Source organism: Papilio machaon, chromosome 16 (genome assembly GCF_912999745.1).
Source record: "Papilio machaon chromosome 16, ilPapMach1.1, whole genome shotgun sequence".
In the NCBI taxonomy this organism is placed as follows: Eukaryota; Metazoa; Arthropoda; class Insecta; order Lepidoptera; family Papilionidae; genus Papilio; species Papilio machaon.
Window position 1 is genome coordinate 6504172 of NC_060001.1, and position 23352 is coordinate 6527523.

The 23352-nt window shown below is 33.6% G+C and overlaps 3 protein-coding genes across 6 annotated transcripts; 1 reads left to right on the top strand and 2 right to left on the bottom strand.

Annotated features, from left to right (window-relative positions):
* Positions 1-1049: 1049 nt before the first annotated feature.
* Positions 1050-5674, bottom strand: LOC106716609 (antichymotrypsin-1-like). The gene is made up of 9 exons (XM_014510152.2): positions 5598-5674; positions 5026-5135; positions 4287-4430; positions 3743-3946; positions 2384-2482; positions 1958-2098; positions 1629-1841; positions 1263-1395; positions 1050-1185 (listed from the first exon to the last, which is right to left on the bottom strand). The coding sequence occupies exons 1-9, from the start codon at positions 5623-5625 to the stop codon at positions 1055-1057; spliced, it is 1203 nt and encodes a 400-aa protein (XP_014365638.2). The 5' UTR covers positions 5626-5674; the 3' UTR covers positions 1050-1054.
* A 1201-nt stretch (positions 5675-6875) lies between these two features.
* Positions 6876-17362, top strand: LOC123721774. Of its 3 annotated transcripts, none has more exons than XM_045681468.1 (4): positions 6876-6942; positions 9480-9542; positions 16086-16922; positions 17250-17362. In XM_045681468.1, the coding sequence occupies exons 2-4, from the start codon at positions 9517-9519 to the stop codon at positions 17299-17301; spliced, it is 915 nt and encodes a 304-aa protein (XP_045537424.1). In that variant the 5' UTR covers positions 6876-6942; positions 9480-9516; the 3' UTR covers positions 17302-17362. The 3 variants fall into 3 exon arrangements, with proteins under 3 accessions (XP_045537424.1, XP_045537422.1, XP_045537423.1); XM_045681466.1 differs by lacking the exon at positions 6876-6942 and adding an exon at positions 8937-9013; XM_045681467.1 differs by lacking the exon at positions 6876-6942 and adding an exon at positions 9140-9215.
* Positions 9888-14657, bottom strand: LOC106716480 (antichymotrypsin-1). 2 transcript variants are annotated; one of them, XM_045681464.1, is made up of 9 exons: positions 14485-14633; positions 14203-14300; positions 13942-14085; positions 13082-13282; positions 12364-12462; positions 11911-12051; positions 11616-11828; positions 11408-11540; positions 9888-10047 (listed from the first exon to the last, which is right to left on the bottom strand). In XM_045681464.1, exons 1-9 carry the CDS (start codon positions 14510-14512, stop codon positions 9917-9919), a joined length of 1188 nt encoding a protein of 395 aa, XP_045537420.1. In that variant the 5' UTR covers positions 14513-14633; the 3' UTR covers positions 9888-9916. The 2 variants fall into 2 exon arrangements, with proteins under 2 accessions (XP_045537420.1, XP_045537421.1); XM_045681465.1 differs by lacking the exon at positions 9888-10047 and adding an exon at positions 10899-11088 and having other exon boundaries at positions 14485-14657.
* Positions 17363-23352: the final 5990 nt, after the last annotated feature.

Here is a 23352-nt window from a genome sequence, read left to right on the forward strand (position 1 = left end):
TGTTCGAAAAATACTATTTTATTTTAGCTGATTTTACCTGTATTTTAACATATTAGTTATTACAAAGACTGTAAAGAACAACTAGTTTGTATTTTCTTCCTTATTTTGTATGAATACATGTGAATAAGTGCGTAGTTTCAGTACTTACGATTGAAAGGTTATGTTTTTCTCTTTTCGCTGACTACGGCTTTTACAACCAACATTACAACAGTATACCATGTTTTATACACTTGATCTCACTAAAACTGTAATATCAAAATATTTTTGCACAATTACAGCCACTAAGTACTCACAATTTTCGAAAAATAGCACGAATGTCAAACTTTGTTAGGGACAACCTAGGTTGTTTGTAGGGGACAACCTTTGTTCCAAACAAACCCCAAAGCCTGGTACGCAGAAAGGGACAGAAGATAGTTATCCCTGTCTTTGTCACGTCGCAGGAATTGGGTATAACTGTATCTCTCTCACTCACGGTATTATTATTACCGTGTCATAGACTTGTCTTTTAGCCTCAGACATTTACTTTCTAATGAACTTCAAAGAGTATGTATGTGGCCTTACATTTTTTTGTAGAAACTTTTTTGTAGAAAAGAATGTCTCAATCAAAACCTTATCTAAAAATATCGTTGATTCGTCTTCACCTCATATGTCATGTTCCCACCTCGGGAGGATCCGAGGATCCTACCCAAGTTAGGGGTGACTGTTCTATTTACCATACTGACCCAATGCGTTGACTTCACACATACATATCTGTTTAATTTTTTTTGCAGAAATGTTGCGAAGTCATCGATGATGATTTCTAGATTAAAATGGTTTTATTGTTAGATAGATTATAAGAAGCTTCAATAGATTTTTCAGTAAATCAGGAATTTTATTATTCCGTTTTGCTCTTATCAAAAAAAAATCAGACCCAAAATAAAACAATTGAAATAAATTCGGAATTTGTATTTTTACTTATTGTAGTTGCATTTTTTAATTATTTATAAAACATTTGTTCGTAATTCTGATAATTAAGCAATTAATGTGAAATTTGTAAACTGATCGCTTAAATAGTTTAGTGCGTGTATGTGCCAGCAAAGAGTACGGTGTCCTGATGCAGGATGGCGTAGAGGAAGGGTCTGTCCACCTTGAAGGGCAGCGGTGGTGGCGGCTCAGACAGCGAAGATGTTGCCACCAACACCAAACCTGTGCACAGAAACAAATTATCAGATTTACTTCTAAGATATGTATGGATTTCTTTTTAGCTAGATATTTTGTCTTACCAGTGAAAGCACCAGCAGTGGCACCTTCTTCGTCAACTTTAACAAAAGCCTCCTGGAACACCTCGGATACCTCCACACCTTGTCCTTTCACGATTCCTTCAGCTTGCTGGTTGAATATGCTGCTTACACCTTCCTAAAAGAGAAAAATTATATATCTTTACCTATTTACGTTTTCATTATAGTGACTACTTACAAAAACTGTTTCCATTCCACACTTTCTTTTTTTTTACTATCTAGAGAGAAGCGAGTAAAACCAGTACGTTTCTTGTAGACATTTGGTCTGTACTCTTGTGATATATATTTTTCTAACGCGAACGCAATACAAATTTCGTTTTATTAATAAGAAAATTTCTAAGAATTTTTTACCTTTACCAAGACGTCTTTCAGATTGAACTTTGATTTAACTTCGAACTTGGGCATGTCGATGTCCACATCCTGTCCGGGCGGGCTCATAGCGAACACATCTTCTAGCACACCCTTCTGCGCCAGCTTGTCCAGCACCGCCGGCAGACCGTCCATAGCATCCGGCAGCACGACCACCATTCTAAAGCCTGGCTCTTTGTACGGCAGCTCAACCATCTGGAATTGTATTTTTTTTTATTCAGATCGTTAATAAAGATATATAGGATGGATTTCCAAGCATAAAAATCTTAAAACACTCATAATTTTAGGACGATGTTATCAAGTATACTTACCCTAGCACCCAATTCTTTGTCTTCGTGGTAAAATAAGGACTGCACTAAATGCATTGTTGGTTTCTGAACAGATTCTGTGGCACTAAGCTGAAACTTCTTGTCGACGGTGTCCGCTTTTTCGAATGGTACATGCCAGTGACCCTGAGAAGTCACGACAGGGAAACATTAGAGAAATAAAGATTTCCTAGGTGATATATTTGAATAACTTTAATTTTTTATGTGTCTTATGGGCATATAAGAAAAAATAGTAAAAATAATGGAGATAAAATACGTAAAAACAGTTAAGTCAAAAATCAAAAATGCTAATCTGATAATACATCTTGTTTCGACGAATAAAAACTCCCAGAAAATTTATTCAAAACTTCTAGAAGAAAATAATCAAGTATGAATATGCAACGAATAAAAAAATTAAATTGCAAAAATTACCTGGAAGAATATAATATTAAAGAGAGCGGCTGCCGTGTCTGGAGAGAATGTGTTTTCGTCTACTGGATTCTTTATGTTGCCTCGTGTCTTCTGATCTGCCTGAAATACGATGAATATCATACAAATAAGTTCTCATATGCAATAAAAACGCAAGCATAAAATGACTAATCTATATATATAAAAGAAAGTCGTGTTAGTTACACTATTTATAACTCAAGAACGGCTGAATCGATTTGACTGAAAATGGTGGTGGACAGGTAGCTTAGAACTAGGAGACGGACATAGGAACTTTTTTATATTGTGTACATTTTTTTTATTCCGCGCGGACGGAATCGCGGGTAAAAGCTAGTGCTTAATAACAAACAAAGAACGCCTTTATCAATATAAAGATAAATAAGGCAATATTTGTTATTGCAACTGGAGACCAAATGTTTTTTTTTAATTCTCCTTGTTATTATTCATACAAACGTAATCAGATTTACAATTGGCATTAAATATTGCGGAACAAAAAGAATGAGGAAATTCAATACAAAGTGTTCAAATGAATAAAGACAAGAACAATAATAAAAAAATAATCCTTTTACAAAGGATGATAAAAAAAGCGTTTGACATTTCGAATTTATCCATTACCTATTTATTAATCCGTTAATAGATAATTGATATTTCTCATAGGGTATGTTCCGATATACACTGCGAGCACTGCACAGTGCTATCACTGTAGAAAAATTCGTTCCGTTATGGACTACCAGTATACTGCCGCAGTACCCTAGGGAAATATACGAAGTCATAAATCGCCGCCATTTTCTACTGTGAGCACTGGCGTTTTCGAGGTAAGGTACTCGCAGTACTTTGATCACGTGATCAGTCAAAACCACCCGAGTGCCTGACATCTTATAAACAAAGCTACAGTTTAATCAGAAAATGTTAAAGTTCTGTAATTAGTTTGGATTAATAAATAAAACAATGGAAGAATTGCAAAAATTAACCTTATTAGACTGTGTTGATAATGAAAAACATTCTTTTTTATGAAAAAGTACTTATTTTTATAAATTCAATTTATAATTAATTTTAATTTAAATATTTTTAATTTGACAGTACTCCAAAACAGTTTTTTTTAATGTACTGGAAAACTTGAATACACTCATTTGAATGTCGCGTCAAAAAATGCGGCTGACAGTATACGAGATTGCGTTCCGTTTTAACTCGTAACCAGTATAACTGGCTATAAAGGAACGGCTTCACAGTATACTGAATTGACGTCACACTCTACAGTGGTCGCAGTGCATATCGGAACACACCCATAATAAACTGTTTCGTGGTTAAAAACGAGGTCAAACACACTAATCCATTGTAACTTACCCATTCATTTATAATTTTAGCAGCTTCACTAGGATTAGTAAAGTTCAGAGCCTGCACTTCGCTGTGGTAGTCACGTGTAGCGACGGCTGTGAACTCGTCCGTCAGCTCATATCGACTCGCCACATACACCTTGTTGGCCATGGTTAGAAACTCAGGGTTCATTTCGGTAAATTTCTCGGTTAGAGATTTGTAAGATTCCGTCATCTGAAAATGGACATCACTAATAAGTATGTATTTTTGATGAAGATGGCAGTAAAATTATTGAACTGTAGACGTAGGTATATTTCATATTTTGTTTATTTTATTTTGTTTATTTCATATACAGATAAATTTAATAAAAAAAGTACTTAAGATACAAATGGCCACACTACAATCGGACATTTTGAACTTTGACACCTATAAGGTGATGATAAAAGATAAAAAACAAAAACATATGACTACTGATATATTACGTTATGTTTCTTACATTTATAAATGGATATACGTTAATATTTTTAAAATAATCTCTGAAAATATCGAACAATTTAACTTGAAAAACTCTTACTTTTTTATAATCGGGCAAGCCAAGGAAATTGACAATTTCCTCTTTGATCTTGCCAGTAGTCCCTGTGGAGTACAGAGAGAGGAGTGTGAGGACACCCAAGGGAGATGTTATCACATTTTTGTCTTCACTAGACTCATATAAATCCTGAAACAAACAAAAATAGGTGGTCTTCATAAAACTAGCTATGTCCTTGTTAATTTAATGTGATTTATGTTTGAGAATTGATCAGAAGATTTGTAGTTTGAGTTACTCATCAAACTATTAAACTAAAAAACTACTAGTCTTCTAGTTAACTAAAAAAAAATAGGACCCATCTGCAAGCACTTCCTTTCGATTAAAATATTTTTTATCAAAATCTGACCACCAGGGGCGGAGTTTCGCGGTAACACACATAAAAAAAATACAGTCGAATTGATAACCTCCTTCTTTTTGAAGTCGGCTAAAAACAGTTTATTAATAATAATCAATGCACCGCTTTTAATTCATGTCCTTTCTGACTTTCTTTTGTTATCGTGAAATTACAATGTCGTGACCCTTATATTGGTACATATTGTTGTCTCTATTTTCTCAAAGGAAATGAAAGGGATGACAATACGTATTTCTCCAGAAGAACGTTCTCCATTAGGTACGTACAGTCAAATCGTGTAATTACAATTCAGCTTTATATATAGTTTCCACATTTTTGGTACCAAGAACTCATCACAAACTTTATATTTCATTGGTTATAGTTATTTGTTACCTTTAGTAACCTCATGGAGGCCTTGTCAACTGCATCGCCGAGCTCCGTCCTCTTGTATTCATGCCCGAAGAAAAAGAATTCATCTTCTTCTACCGCAAATGCTATTGATACTATAATAAACAAAACTGGCTTTTTAATATTTTGTTATTTGGTATGAAATTATATTTAAGCAGAACTGGGATTTATCAATGACAAGCTTTTGCCCGCGACTCTGTCCGCGCGGAATTTAAAATAAACATAAAAGTAGCCTACGTGTCCTTCCGGACTATGTTCTATAATCTGTGCCAAAATTCATCAATATTCGTTGTGCCGTTCCGAAGATACCTTCAAATAAACATCCATCCATCTCAACTTTCGCATTTATAATATCAGTAAGATGTATCTGTATCACGATAATTAGATGCGCCGCTGGAATATACAATAGTTTCATAGTTTTAATATGCATTAAAATAGTAATTTAAATTTATTATATTTATAAGCCGTAACAATATTGTAAAGTGCATCTTTGATATCCAGTTTGACATTTAACTACAAAAACCGGTTTGTTATGTGTAAAATAAAAAAAAACTCACACGAGACAAGCAAAAGTATTCTCAACATTTCGCGGCCAAGGCTCTGCGCTTACTGATCGCTTTGCATCACAATTTGTATGTTCATATACCTTTTATGTTTATGTTACCGATAGATTGTGATCTTAATCAGTTTCTACACTTCCTAGACATATCATATTCACTGACAGATAACGTGAATAGAATGAATCAATCGATGAGTCCTACGTAGAAGGGCCAAAGAAACAAGTTGATGTTACTTTTTTGTGTTAAAAGCTACCTCTTAGTCCAATTAATAACATACACTAAACATAAAACACATTTACAGGTGTAAATGTTATTTTTTTGCTGAAGTAAAAGGGCCTATGGGGCGTATTTTCTTATATGGTTGAAAATTTCCTGAAAACTTGTCAATTTGCACATTGGTCCTTATTCGTAGGAGCCATCGCAATAATGATGAATGTTATGTCAAAAACAACAAACCATTTAGGATACTTGTATGTCTGTTTTTTAATTACGCGAGGAAAATAAGAATTCAGAATTTAATTACTTATCTTAGAATGTTCATAAACTGTTCAGAAACGACATGAAATCGTTTATAGTTAGTTAGTATATTTCAGTTTTAAGTAGATTGAGATGTCTTAATCTATCTTGTCCGATGATAAATGGACGAAGTTCTTAATGAATCGGTGACGTATTCGGTTATACGCGTCAATGTAAATAAACATTTTCCTTAATGTATGCCTTACAAAGAAACAATAAAGATAAAAACCAAACGTGTTTCCTCAATGGACTTACCAAATTTAATCTGGTCTTGACTGGTCTCTAATTTTGTTAGTTAAGTGCCACTAGGCAAAACTACGAATCAAGGTCGTAATTACAGTCAAAGAATTAAATTCGCATCCCACGTAATATCCTACAGCAAAAATTCACCAATAAGTGATGTAATTTAGCAAGTATGTCGTGATATGTTTTCGATCTATTTGCTTTGTGAGCTTCAAATGACTTTACTGAGTTGGGTAGGAAATAAATGTCCTCAGCTGTATCCACCATTCGACCTGTTGTCCAATTACTAGCAATAACCTTAAAGTTCATTGGAATTAGTCAAAAATCAGATTTACTGGTTACTGGCGGTCTACCGCGACTTTGTCAGCGCAGAATTAAAAATAAATACCCTATAATATTCCGGCGTGCATCAGCTACCTTCCAGTTAAATTACGGTTAGTTCAGCAAATTATTAAAGGTGTTATTAATTCTTATGAATAAAACATAATGTAATAATTTTTTCTGTCTGGATTCTAGGCAGCGTTCAAGATGGTCTGATCTCCGATCTCCAATGTAATGTAGTCGTAAACAGAGCCAAGCCAAGGTAACGTAACATATTATATTACTAATGGAACTGCATAACAGAAAATGTAACTTCATAATTATATTCGTATGTATAACAAAAAAACCTTCAAGCCACCACAAGATGGGTCGTTGATCCCGCCAAGGTTGCAGAAGTGAACGAGTAAGTGAATAAACGGCGAGAGCTCTCGGTTTAGCTGGACCTATTTGTATAGTACCATCCAAACTTAATAGTGGCTCGCAATTTCACACGTAACCTTGTGCAGAACACAATTTTGGGTATCGCCGAGACGCAGTGAGTCTGCTTAGCATCGACCACTGAAGACTGCTCGCTCGAGTGCTCGCAGAAAATTTTGAATATTGTAACAACAAAATGTCGTTTAATACCCGAAGAAGATAAGGAGAAAAGCTCCAATTCTCTTCTAAAAATGTCAATACTTCCATAATAATTTCCACCCCACTAACAACCCCTTTTTCACGTTAAAAAGTTGTTTATGTTCTTTCTCAAACTAGATTGTGTAACACATTTAAATCGGTTCAGTAGTTTTGGCGTGAAAGCGAGATAGACGTTTTTTATAGTCTACCACATATCGTGTTTGTGACGGTTACAAAATACGACGGTTGTGAAAAATTGTAGTTTTAAAGAATATGTAGTTTAACAGCATGGGGTAGCTTTGATCACCTTTATTTTCAGAGTTACAGTGATTGTGTTCCATTAAACGCTTCACATAATAAGTAATTGCCGTTTAGATAATACTTCGTTTATTTTTTATACGTCACATAGGAGTAAGAACCAACTCTAACTTTTTTTTACTCAATTTTGTTAGTTAGGTTATAAATTGACCAGAACGAACCAATACGGATATGCACGTGACACCAAAACAGATAAGTTTCCTTATAAACCTTATTGCTATAAAAAATACCTACAAAATATATTTTTGTAAATGTATTATTGTAAAGTGGTTGTTTTAGAATTCCCTCGCTAAGTTTCAAAACGCTAATCTATTGGTGGAAGATAACGCAGTGTTGCCAATATCCAATAATTCTAAAGTAATTAAATGTTTTTTAAGAAATTCATTTCTCAAGTGTTTTAGTGTGAATTTTACTGAAAAGTTCTGAATTCAGATGGTTCGTTCGCGCTTACAGTGTGACCAGAATCCTGCGATTTTAGCAGAATTAGATTCACGATTTAAGGTGTAGAAGAACTGAAAATAAGATTTTTTTGGCACAATTTTAAAAACTTCCACAGAATTGTAGCAGGATTTGATATCTTTATTCGAATAGTTGCGCTAAAAATATTTAAATAATTTTATCTTTGTCAAAACAAAGTAGTAATTTTCCTTCTGCGTTGGCAACACTGAATCACAATTTAGGGAAATCCCCTTAAAATTAATATTTTGCTTTTAAGTTTGATGTATGAGTTAGTTAGTATTGAGTGTAATGTTCATTTTCTACATAGTCTACGATTCAATTACGTAATAGATACTTATTAAGAAATATAAAATGCATTTTTGTTGTACAACACAAAATGCTTAATAAAAAAATATACTCCTGTTCAAACCTACACATTCCTAGAAAATAAACAGCTTGTTTAACTTTTAGTTCTATATTGACAAGTAGAATTGCATGTGCAGCAATATGTCTTTTGAAGACTATATTTCATTTGAAAAAAATATTTGGTTTGAGATATAAACTAAGCCAAACAATGAATAAACCAAGTCTTAAATTTCCGTTTTTTTTTCTTTTAAATCCACGAACTAATAACGAACTTAACGATTAGTAGAATTTTAGGACTATTGACAAAAATTAATAGCAGAATTTAGACGAGCAACTGGCAGAATGTTCGATTTAAATCTGGTCACACTGAACTGAATGTTTTAAATAAACAGATCAGGCTGCAGGACACCGATATCCAATGCATTAATGAATTAAAAAAATAAACTGATTTAGATTTTTGGTTTGTATTTTACACATTTTACATAATTTTAAATACTCTCCTAGTTTATGTTTAAAGTGATTTATGTGAAGATAAATTACAAAGATCGGTAAAACAAAATTTGTTATCTTCTTATCGTTTTAAAACATAAACAAAGGTAATTTCTTTGTTTCATTCATTAATTTGATTCGGTCGTTATTTATGTACCTTTATTATATTTTGTACATAATATCATTGTTCTGAATCTTCTTTTTTTATTAAATTAATATAGGTTATAATTAATCCATAGTCCCTAATTTAATTTTAACGCAAACAGCAAACAGATTTCTTCTACAGTTCATGTTTTGCTAATAATCGAGGTAAAACATTACAAAAGCGGATCATGCCGAATTTCCATAAAATCGATTTTAAACAATAGGAAATTCGACATTGTTTGAAATTTTTAGGGGTAGTAATTTATTTCGAAGAACATAAAATTGTTTTAAACTTTCTCATAGTAACAGGCTTACACACTGACCATTTTTATAATAAGTACATTTCTTTAGATTTTTCTTCTCTCATTCTCATTTGTTCTACACCTAACCTATCCAATATTAAAAATTAAATAAACTACTTACTTTCAGATTTTCATCTGTAGATTGGAGCTAAGCTATTAAAAGAATGAGTAGAGCTCAAGTGAAGTCTAGGTAAGTTGTAATTATTATATACTAGCTGTTGCCGCGACTCCGTTCACGCGGAAATAAAAAAAATTGTAGCCTATATATGCGTTTTTTCATACTGTTTTCTCCATCTATGCCAAATTTCACCGAAGTCCATTTAGCCATTCTGGAGATACCGTCAAACAAACATCTGTCCTTCCATCTTAATATACGCATCTCCTAAAAAGTTGTCAATTTGCACATTGGTCCTTATTCATAGGAGCCATCGATATATGTGCAATTTACTAAAATTTTAAATGCATGAATTCATGTTGGCAATTTAAATGATAAGATAAATAAAACTTTTTCAAATAAAACATTTATTACAAATAGAAAAATAACTTGGACAAAAACAAACTTGTTCAATGAGTATATGTGCCAAGGAACACAATCACATCTTCATGTAGAATGGTAAAAAGGAATGGGTGGTCCACAATAAAGTCCATCGGTGGAGGTCTTCTGTACCTTGTAGAAAGTGGAACAATTACAGCCCCTGTTAATAAAGTAAACAAAAAAAAATTTACTCATTATTTACATCATCAGCTCACCATACATCCCCACTGAGGGTCTCGGAGCCTATCCTAAGTTAGGGGTGACTAGGCCATAGTCAACCATGCTGTCCAAGTGCGAGTTGGTTGACTTCACACATATCATTGAATTTGGTTAAATGTACATATGTAAATCGAGAATCGAAAAGCACATTGATTCATGGCGGGACTCGAACCCAGGACCTGCAGATTGCAAGTCAAGTGCTTAACCCCTGAGCCACCGACGCTCTCTATAATCTATTTAAGTACTTGCATTATATTAAAAATCAGTTTTAAATCAGTGTGCACAATATATGACAGGTAGTTTTTTAACACATGCAGTGCCACAAAATCTCTTAGCAAGTTCAAATATGAAAGAAATTAGTAGCATTGTATTTGTTCATAGAATATCCGTTATGACATTTTTCTTGTTATTAACCATGGGTTTCTGTTGTTATCTCTCTTTTGTCAAAGATAATGATGGTGACAATATGTTTTGTATCAATATTTTGGTCTCAGAAACCCATCGTAAGATATGTATTGTTTTAAATAATTTAACTGTGATCTGTGTTTTGCTGGACATTGTCCTACTATTCATTCAATAGGATTTTTATAAGATATTCAGATTTTCCATGCAAATTTGCTTTGCAGTGAAATATAAAATGCAATGTTTATCCAAATAAATAAATATGAAAAAGTTAATAAGTCTACACAAGAGTAAGTGTAACTTTGTAGTGACTTTATTGTTAACAAAAGTATTCTTGATATTTTCTTCATCAAATGAAAACATTTAAAATTTACAAAATATTTATTTGAAATACAAAAGCGGGAGCAACTTTCTTGATACAACACAACAATGTCAATATGTATCATAGCTCAATGTGTGTATGTGCCAAGTAATAGGGTAACCTCCTTATGTAGAATCGCAAAAAGAAATGGGTGATTTACAATGAAATCCATCGGTGGTGGAGGTCTCGAATCAAAGGATAATTTAACAGCTATATAGCCTGTGAAATAAATAATATATCAGCGATTGAAACTCTATGACTCCAAACACAGTTATTTAATGATTACTTAAGTAATCTTTTTATTAATGGATGCTTAGGAAGTTACACTAAGCATTCATTCAATGACTGAGTAGCAGCTAATAAAATGTATTTCATATAATTAACATTCAAGGTGATTTGTTGAATAAACTGATTCAGATCCTAGTGTTTAAAAAATAAGCCCATTTGTCAGGTAAAATACTATCAAATTTTGGAATTTTTGGGTAGTTTGATGTGTGGTTCAACATGACACTGTGTAAATGGCATTAATGTGTCTTACCAGTGAATGCGCCTGCTCTAGCACCTTCCTCGTCCACATTCACTATGGCTTCTTGGAATATTTTTGATATGGCAACACTGCGCCCATTCACTATGCCACTGGCGCCTCCGGAAAATATTCCGTTTACTCCCAACTGTCACAAAACACAAAATAAAATCTTGAAATAATGTTAGCGTGAAGAAGTATTAAGTTATAAAAAGAAACACACCTTTGGTAATATTTGCGTAAAATCCAGACTACTTTTGATATCGAATTTGGGTAAATACAAATTAATCTTCCTTCTCGCGGGACTCAAAGCGAACACATCCTCCAGTAGACCCTTTTGTGCCACCTTTTCCAGAACATCTGGGAGACCGTCCACTTCGTTTGGTAAGATCACCACCATACGGAAACCAGGTTCCTGGTATGGCAACTCTATCATCTGCGAATATATTAAAACATGCGTGAAGTTAATGTAATACGAGAGCTGTTACAAAAAAACCACAAATGTCAAATAAGCTTACTTTAGCTCCGAGCTGGTCGTTCGCGTGGAAGAAGAGGGATTTACTCAGGTGCATCATCGGTTTCTTAACAGTGAGTGATTTGTTGACGTGGAAGTCCTTCATCTCAGTCGACTCGACTTGGAAGGGAACGTGCCAGTGACCCTGGATTTATATAATATTTTAAGACCCCTTGTGAAGATATTTATCAATCAGCAATACCGCTAGAGATTGCTAGGGTTTTTCGATGACCTGGACTGGTTAAAAAATAATTTTAGTCCATATCGAAATCATTGAAGCCTCAAAATATCTTCAAAGCCTCATCTTCTATTTTTTGTCAGTTGAATAGCTTTGATATGAATGATTGAATGTCCCGATCCACCGATGACATGCAAAAATATGCCACTAACACTAATAATAGCTTCTTATTGAAGTATGTGCTTCCCTGAAGATGAAGTAACTGTTTTGTAATCTTACCTTGAAGTATATCACGTTGAAAAGTGCGACCAACGCGTCTTTATCCAAAGATGTTTTCGACACGGGGTCCTTGATTAGACCTCTTAATTGTTTATTCGCCTGTTAAAAACATATACATTTTTAATCTGAACAGAAAAAAATGCTAATTATTATTAACTAGCTGTTGCTCGTGACTTCGTCAGCGTGGAATTTAAAAAAAAAACTTCCGCATACATACTTCTATTTTCTTTAAAAGCTCTGTCAATCAAAAGCGGTGTTGGGGATAAGAATTTTTAAAATTAGTTGTTTGTTATAAGTAACGCAAATAATAATAACATTTTGTGCAAGATATTACTTATTTTATATATATTATATATATTATATACTCCAATGTTATTTATCTCTATTATTTTTTATTATCGAATGGCTCTTCAATTAATTTATAAACATTTTCTTATATATGATTTTTTTTTGTACATTAAAAGGTCAAGTTCATTGATTGCTTAATTTTTGTTTTAAACGTAAACTTAATTAACTTCTGAAATTAAACTTATATTACGTAATTTATCGCGTTCATTGAGTGTTATCGAAACTGTGGGAGTAGATATTAAAAACAAATGCAACAAACAAAATTCTTAGAGAATTATTGGCAGCTGTCAACTTCATCATTTTAGCTAAATGTGATGGCCATTTACTAGATTGTCACCTTCTAATATGAGAAAAGTCTAGCACGTCTCACCCATTGGTTGATGACATGTGCTGCATTTTCTACATTGTGGAAGTCGACGGAGTCCACTTCGGTGTTGTAAGCGCGCGCTGTGTTGAGGAACTCATCATTCAGATCGTACCCCGAGGCTACGTAGATCTTGTTGGCCAGGGACAAGTAGCTGGAGTTCATTGAAGCGTACTCATTGCTTAGACCACTGTAGCTGTCGAACATCTAGCATAACAGTAATATAAGTTACTAGTATTATAAATACTAATGTTTGGATGGAAGGATGGTACGTTATATAGGACGTTTTAAAGTAATTTCGGTACGGCTCGTTGGATCATGATGAATTTTGGCACATAAGTAGAATATAGTCTGGAAGAACATATAGACTTATTAAGGTTTTTTAATTCGGCTCGGACGGAGTCGCGGGCGACAGCTAATAAAACTTTATTGATTACTTACAACTTCGCATTATAGATACTTATGTAGGTACAGTTACTTGTTTAGTTTACAACTCTCAACAAAACAATGTTTTTTGAATAAATAAATTGAGCGTGGGTTGTATTATATGGAATACTAGCTGTCGCATGCGACTCCGACCGTGCGGAATTAAAAAAAAAAACTTTATTTGTAGCCTATGTTTTCTCCTAGTCTATGTTCTACATCCATGCCAAATTTTATCGACATCCATCGAGTCATTCTGCAGATACCTAACCAACATCCATCCATCCATCCAAACTTTCGCATTTATAATATACCTTTTATTTTGTATTACTCTTGTTCCCGACGTTCAAAAGAAATACTGATACTAAGAATTAATTAAAAATACATCAGAGCTTATTATATCTTATCAACGTAAACTTAGTAATAAATAATATAAATTTCACCTCCTTGTAACCGGTCGCGCCAAGCAGTTCTGTAATTTCATCCCTCGTTTTACCCTGGGTGCCGGAAGAGTATAACGATAAGAGCAGTAACACCCCCAGGGGTGAAGTTACTACATTAGTATTTTCTGATGCTAGATAGGCTTCCTATTAACAAACAAACAAAACTTTCAACTGCTCAATTGATAAATCTATAGAACTTAAACTTTATCAAAATATTATTTTACAACGCCATCTGTTGATTTTGTTATGAAATTATCTTACCTTCAAAAGTTTAACGGATGCTTTATCGATGTTATCTCCTAGGGGAGTTCTAGAATATTCGTGGTCCAAAATCGAATCTGCAGTACTGGCCATTGCGACTGCATGTTTTATAACATGTAATATTAAAAAAGTCAATTTATACACAAGAAAACGTTATCATAAAGTGAAATTGTTTAATTTTTTATAAATAAATAATATATTTTAATTAATAGTAAGAATTTAATATTTATTTATTTAAGTATTTTATTTGCTGTAAAAATCAAATATTTATCTTTTACTTACCCAAAAACAAGAGAATTAAACACTCCATGTTGACAGTGTCCACTGAACAACTGAACTCACCTCGATCGACCTTTAAATCTCGTATTTATATTTAACAACCAAACAGATCGACTAATCGTTTACTTACGTTCTCTTATCTAAATTATTGTTGACATTTATATTGGGAATATAAAAGAATAATATAATAGAAAATAAGCAAACTATTTTCCTCATTCTTCACTTATAACACTTTGAAGCTATTCTCATATCTATAGTAATCATATCTATATATATAAAAGAAAGTCGTGTTAGTTACACTATTTATAACTCAAGAACGGCTGAATCGATTTGACTGAAAATTGGTGGGCAGGTAGCTTAGAACCAGGAAAAGGACATAGGATAATTTTTACCCCGTTTTCTATTTTTTTTTATTCCGCGCGGACGGAGTCGCGGGTAAAAACTAGTCTTATATATATAAAAGAAAGTCGTGTTAGTTACACTATTTATAACTCAAGAACGGCTGAATCGATTTGACTGAAAATTGGTGGGCAGGCAGCTTAGAACCAGGAAATGGACATAGGATAATTTTTACCCCGTTTTCTATTTTTTATTCCGCGCGGACGGAGTCGCGGGTAAAAGCTAGTATAATATAAAATTAAAAATTACGGAGTGTAGAATGGTAAAATATTTTTTAACTGCAAATTGAATACATTGAATTGTCGCGAACAATTAAATATACGATTACTTCCTATTGTGGCATGAATAATTAATTTATTATTTAAAAGGACAGTTAAATACTTTAATATGATTAAAAAAACTTGTGAGCCGTCATGGGACGCCTGGCAGATGTGAAACATCGTGTGTGTACAAGTAATATGCATAACATATTAAATGAATGAATGAATGAAGGAAGGAATGAATGAATGAATGAATGAATCAATGAACGAACGAACGAAGGAATGAATGAATCAATGAATAATAATAATAATAAATAATATTAAATATTATTAAACTAAACACATAAAATATATATATGTATACCTCAGTATAGCTTGGCGACCCGTCGCCACGGCAAGCGTCGCCACGCCAACAATTCGGTTTACAAGTGATCCTATAGATGTTTTACATCAAAAATATTTTAAGGTTTATTGACGTGTTTGATATTGAATTTTTAATGTGTTCTTCTCTTGAGAAATGTCGATAGTAAAAGCCTACACGAAGGAAACATCTGTTGTTAAATGGATACAAACACCAACCGCGTTTTTGTATCCATTAAACGTTTAAATTGCCATCAATCCAACATAATCTCCAACAGAATTGCCGTTAATTCAGCGATGTGGGCTTAGCGGAGTGATCACCAACTTCTATAATGCCATTGCAGCTCAGTTTTGTATAACAAAAGTTCCATATTATAAATAACTAGCTTTTGCCCGCGACTCCGTCCGCGCGGAGTTAAAAAAATACTCAATAAGTAGCCTATGTGTTCTTCCAGACTATGCTCTACATCTGTGCTAAATTTCATCAAGATCCGTTTAGCTGTTTCGGAGATACCTCAACAATCATCTAAACTTTCGTATTTATAACATTAGTAAGATGTACGGTTTTTGCACGTTCCTTTTCAGTTTGGTGACGCAGAACTTGATGCTGCGCGCTAACACGCTGCAGGCTACGTTCAACTTCAGATCCATCAATGCAAGTTACGACATCGTGACCAGCCCCGACATTACGATCAACGGCGCCGCCAACTTCCAGGTTAAGATAATCATGACTCAGGAATACGAGATCCAAATCTACCACAACCTCATCTTCGTCAAATTGTACAAAGTTCGCACGGACGACGACCTCACGTACACCATGACCTTGTCCAGCAAACATTTAGAGATCGAGAACAAGACATTTCCTTGCGATGACGGCACATGGCATCTCATTAAAGAGCTTCAAAACCCGAATTTCGCTTTCGATATAAGCGTGGTAATGAACATAGTGCAATGTGCTACGTTCGCCGCGCTGTACGACGAAGTCGACCTCATGGACTTCGAACTGCGTGGCGAAGACGGGGCAGTGCGCATGCACCGCGCCGTCCTCGCCGCCTACAGCCCTGTGCTGCGGCGCATGCTCAACGGCAGCTGGCGCGAGACCGCAGAGGGCCACGTCGACGTTCCCGGCACCTCCAGGAAGACTCTCCAACACCTGAAGGAGTACATGTACCTGCACACGCTGCCCGACACCGATTTGGAGCCAATTTTGGTGCTGGCGTCGTACTATATGATGCATGAGCTGGAGCAGATGTGCGCGAACCGGCTGGTGGGTGCGCTGGTGGCGGAGAACGTGTGCGAGTTGCTGCACTTCGCGGCCAAGCATCGCCTCACGCGACTGCTTCTCGCAGTGCTCGACTCCGTGCAGAACGGCGCCATTAAAGTCAAAGACGTACGCGAACATTACATGCGTTCCAAAATCCTGTAAGTACATTTCAAATTACGACTTGTATTCATCCATACATATTAACAAAATTGCTGTGTCTGTATGTAATATCGAAAAAAAATCATATTTCGTACAAGTGATATCTTTGTTTTTACTGAACGAATAAGCAATTTTTAATTTTTTTGTCTGTCTGTCCGTAAGTCTGTGCTTCTGGGTAATCAACGGAACGGCTGGTTCGATTTAGACAGGACTTTTACGGGGAGGTAGCTAATAAACGTACGTTGTACGTAATTACCTCAATGATTGTAGCAATATGTAAAACAAAATGCATGTAATTTTAATAGAACTTACGCAATTCTTAATAGATGTGGTGATGAAGAAGCTGGAATAAATAGCCCCAGTGAAATTGCGAGTTGAAAGAAAACGCTGATCCGTTGTGGACAAAATGGACGTACCCACGTCCACAGCCCATATTATACTTTAAGTGAAACCAAATTTTATAGAAGTTTATAATTGTTTTTTTTTTTATTTTCCCGCCTAAGTGTAGACGAGTGAGGCGTGACCGGCGCCATCTTAGTTATATAATGTTAGCCATAAAAGTAGATGGCGTTGAATTTGTTTATTATTCAATAACTTGTAATAATTAATGAAAGATAATTTCCTAACATCACACGTCTTCGTAAATTGTGACGTGTCATTTATATTTAATTGTTTAAAAGATATTAAAAACTGTGTACTTTACTTTGTACAAAATTGATTATTCCAAAATCAGCGAATATTTTCAAAGGTGATTTTCTGAATGACTACATTAAAGACTGATTCATTACTCGAGCCTAAGTTATTAGATTGCTCATAACTTTAGTTAATCTTAGTGGTCTATTGCGTTGATTTTTATAGTCAAGGACGTTTATTTCCTACCCATTTAAGTGAAATGTTCTTTGAGGCTCACAATCCAAATGAAAACTTGTCATATCAACGTTTATTGTACGATATTTCATAAGTGGGATGCGAAATTAATTCTTTGGCTATATTTGTCCCTCATTCCATTATGCTGTTATATTGTTAATTGTTTGTTATGAGTATATTTGGTTGGATAATATTGTAGGTAGTTTTGTTTCAACTAAAGAACTAAACCTTTCTAAACAAACTTCATCTATTATAAAGGCGCCTTACTATTGACACTCAAATAGCGTTTGTTTACTTGTTTTTTAAACGTCAAACAAAATAATAATAAAAAAACAGTATTATTGTTGTCTCTATATTTTAAAATGAACGAAAGGGATGACAAATCGTTTTTAATACAAGTGTGACATTAAAAAACTACAACTTATCTGACGAACACGAAAAATTTGACTAGATTTGATCGTTTCTCCTGTCTTGAGTTGGATAAGTTGCCTTTTTTTAATAACTTTTGTTGATTTTTTATACGAATCGATCTATTTAGTAGATTAGAAAGATTTTGTTATAAACATTTGTACTCTCTCTCATTAACTCTTTAATACATTGAGTTCGTATTTACGGCATATTAATCCAGTGTGACATTGTGCCAAAATATATATTTTACTATGTGTATTTATAGAGAAATATTTAATATATCACTGCAATAAAGAATTATTATTTTATAATTTCTGAAACTCATAAAATTCAGAAAAAAAATTGTATTTTGATCACTTGATGGATGCTCAATTTAAGTATATTTTACTATCGTATTTTAATAATTACTTTATATTCTTCAATTTATAAAGTAATAATAAAAATATTTGTATTGTTTTATGTTGTTTTGTTTCTGAATTAATGTAAAAATTGTTTAAAAAAAAGTTTTTTTTTTTTGTTGGAAATTCTCAAAATTTTGTTTTAAGTTAGTGAATAAGAAATAAGAAGACTAAATTTATAATTTAAATAAATATGAATATTAAAAAATAAAGGTTTTTTTTTAAATTATATTTTCATCTATCTATATATATTAGGTCCTTACATATGAAATTGGCGTTTTTCGTTCTGGCCACTTTAATCACGAATTTCTCCTCTTTGGTAAGGAATTCCAAATTCAAATTTGTACAGCTATAGACTCATGTATTTGTGGTTCGATGACCGTCATTCATTTGTTTTTTTTCTTCTGTTTTTTTCTGTTTGCGTCACTCATTTTACAAAATGGAAAACTTAAAATATCGCATTACTTACGAGTACGAGTTCCGCCGTGGCACTAGTGCTGCGGAAACGACTCGAAGGGTGAATGATGTGTATGGCGGTCGTGTTGCAAAAGAAAACACAGTTCGTTTTTGGTTCCAACGTTTTCGTTCTGGAAATTTCGATCTGCAGAACAAGCCCCGTGGACGGCCTGAGACTCAAGTTGATAATGAAGAGTTGAAGGCTATTGTGGAAGCGGATCCATCGCAAACCACGTCCGAGTTAGCTGCAGGCTGCAATGTTAGTGATAAAATTGTTTTAATTCACTTGAAGCAAATTGGGAAGATTAAAAAGCTTGAAAGGTGGGTACCTCACGAATTGACTGAAGCAAACCTGCAAACGCGCGTCGACTGTTGCGTTACATTACTAAACCGGCACAATAATGAAGGTATTTTAAACCGAATCATTACCTGTGATGAAAAATGGGTTCTTTACGATAATCGGAAGCGCTCAGCGCAATGGTTGGATCCCGGCCAGCCAGCCAAATCCTGCCCCAAGCGAAAATTAACCCCAAAAAAGTTACTTGTAAGCGTTTGGTGGACTAGTGCCGGTATTGTTCATTACAGTTTTCTCAAATCTGGCCAGACTATTACGGCTGATGTCTATTGTCAGAAATTGCAAACCATGATGGAAAAGCTAGCGGCTAAACAACCTAGGCTGGTCAATCGCTCCACGCCACTGCTGCTTCACGACAACGCTAGACCACACACTGCGCAACAGACGGCTACTAAATTAGAAGAGCTTCAATTGGAAAGTCTAAGACATCCTCCGTACTCCCCGGATCTTGCTCCAACAGATTACCATTTTTTTCGAAATTTGGATAACTTCTTGCAAGGGAAAAAATTCAACTCCGATGGGGCAGTCCAAATCGCCTTCAAAGATTTTATTGATTCCCGTCCGACTGGTTTTTTTAGTAAAGGGATCAATAAATTACCTATGAGATGGCAAAAGTGCATAGAAAATAATGGTTCATACTTTGATTAATTAAATATATTATATTAAAAAATATTCGACTTTTTGTTCCTCCCATACAAAACGCCAATTTCATATGTAAGGACCTAATATATAAAAGAAAGTCGTGTTAGTTACACTATTTATAACTCAAGAACGGCTGAATCGATTTGACTGAAAATTAGTGGGCAGGTAGTTTAGAACCAGGAAACGGACATAGGATCATTTTTACCCCGTTTTCTATTTTTTTATTCCGCGCGGACGGAGTCGCGGGTAAAAGCTAGTTGGTAATAAAATGAAACTATAATAAAAAAATTCTAATACTTTATTATTACTAACTATTCAAATTAATGTACTTTTCTTTTAATATTAACACATGGGGAAATTATTTTCATAATTTATCTGCCGCACTCAGAGACATTTGTCATTTAACAGATTAGTGTAGTTTTCTTTTACTAATTTTAAATTAAGGTGTCATGATTTTTTTTTTCAAATCTATGTATGTATAATTTTATTCAAAGAATTTTTACGTCCAAAAAAATTGTCCAAAAAAAAACGAAAAAAAACGTAATTTTTTCAAACTGATTGACTTATGATGAACAAAAAATACTGTAAAATGGTTAATTTTATAAAAGAGTATTGTTAACTAAAAAAAAAAATATAAAGTGATGAAACCATAAATTCGTATAAGGTAAGTCGTTAAAGTACTCTGAGTACGGCGGTTAATTAATTTATTTATAAAAGGACAAATTTAGGAATGTTTTAAGTTTTTTTTTTCAATTTCAAAATAGCAAGCAATAGCAAAAGCAAAATTTAATAAAGCATATGTAACACATTATCAGATTTAACTGAACAATAATCAGAAAGTAAGTGGATTTAAATTAAATTTCTTGCGCATTTTCAGCCATTTCTCTAAAAACACAACTTGTGTAAAAACATTTCCATCTACTTAAGTTTTGAGATAATTATTTGTTTTTCTGTTAAATCGGTAAACTGTCTTTTTCCTAATTTACTAAAGTGCACAAATTGTTTTGTATTTCATAAATTTTATAAAATGGCGAGTACATAACAAATAATTATATTAAAATTAAAAAAAAACAATTATATTTAACCTTATATGTAGAAAAAAAATAACATCTTACATTGAAAATCCTTCCTAAACTTAACTCAACATACGAAGCACCAAAAGCTATAATTTTTACAATTTCATAAAAAAAAACATTATTATATTGTAGTTACAAAACATAAAAAATACTAATAAAATTATATTTACAGTTTAATAAATATATTTAAAAAAATGTAAAATGTAAGATAATATATAATATATAATAGTCTAAGAGCCCGTGAACCCCAGACCTTCGTTATTTTATAAAAGCTGAAAGTTTGTCAGCGCATGCTCCCAACACAGGTAAGAACGATGGACTATTATGAAGTTTGGGTTACCGTGGCTTTGGCAGGTAAACGGTACTAAAGGTGTGTAAAATACCGATCTAAATTCGTCAAATTATAAAGTGTGATTTTTTGGTATTACCTTCAGAATATTATTAAAAATCACGTTATTGATTGCCAGACACTTAACATCGTGGCAACCCCTTGCCAGACACCCCTAATGTTCATGAAATTATAATTCTACTTATGTTATAGTATAAAAGCTGATTTTCATATATAATACTTAGGTAATAATTAGATGATGTTTCCTCATCAGCCAGACATTTTTGATAGTTCCAACCCCTTGCCAGACATGATGTAGGGTCGCTGTAGGAGCGAGCGCGAGACAGTATATGTATGGTGGGTGCGAGTGAGATGGCGAGATAGGTCTATCGCGATCCCTCAATAACAGATTATAAAAAAAAACCAAATAAACAATACTCAAAAATTTAATTAAAAATACATTAATAACATTACAAGTTATTATAGAGCAAGAGCCCGTGAACCCCAGACCTTCATTATTAGTAGTAGTAAAAGTAGTACCCATTTCAATGGAATTCTCTGCATATATTCTCTCCAATGAATCAGTATATAATTCATGTAAATGGAATTAGATACTGATGACAGCGGCCATTGTTGATTATATCTTCTTCTATGATGCTACAAATTTCATTGAAAGATTCTTGGTGGTACTCTCGATAATGATGCCAATCACTTTTAACAGATATTTTCGCCAATGAAGATATTTTATTATTAAACTGAATCCTACAGTCAGTGTGATAGTATATTTTCGGATTTGCAATACTTTCCAATCTACTTAACAACTCATTATACTCTTTTTGATTTTCAATGCTAGACATTATACGAGACTGAAATTGGTTTTTATCACCTTCATGGAGTGGAAGCATTTTTGATCTCACTTGTCTCTTTTTTTTATTGCAAAATAAACAAATTTTTTTACTTATATCAACACTGGTATCACTTGAATCGAACTATTTACTTCTGTGGTTGCATTAGCATTTTCACTCACTTCTTCAAGTCCGCGAATGTCCACAGCTGCCTGGGAAGGTTGAAGTTCTGTTGATTGAGAAGCTGAAGGTGGGTGTGATACAGTTAACTCAGACAAATGCGATGAACCTGGTATTGAATCGTCTGTTGATATATTTACGTCTTTAGATGGCTCTTTTTCTTGCTCTGTTTCAACAGTCTTTTTAGAATTTTTAGGTTCTGGGGTAAAATATTTTTTCATAAGTCATTAGTCATTTTAATCAGTATAAGTAAAAAAAATTGTTTATTTTGTAATAAAAAAAAGAGACAAGTGAGATCAAAAATGCTTCCACTCCATGAAGGTGATAAAAACCAATTTCAGTCTCGTATAATGTCTAGCATTGAAAATCAAAAAGAGTATAATGAGTTGTTAAGTAGATTGGAAAGTATTGCAAATCCGAAAATATACTATCACACTGACTGTAGGATTCAGTTTAATAATAAAATATCTTCATTGGCGAAAATATCTGTTAAAAGTGATTGGCATCATTATCGAGAGTACCACCAAGAATCTTTCAATGAAATTTGTAGCATCATAGAAGAAGATATTATCAACAATGGCCGCTGTCATCAGTATATAATTCCATTTACATGAATTATATACTGATTCATTGGAGAGAATATATGCAGAGAATTCCATTGAAATGGGTACTACTTTTACTACTACTAATAATAAAGGTCTGGGGTTCACGGGCTCTTGCTCTATAATAACTTGTAATGTTATTAATATATTTTTAATTAAATTTTTGAGTATTATTTATTTGGTTTTTTTTTTTTATAATCTGTTATTGAGGGATCGCGATAGACCTATCTCGCCATCTCACTCGCACCCACCATACATATACTGTCTCGCGC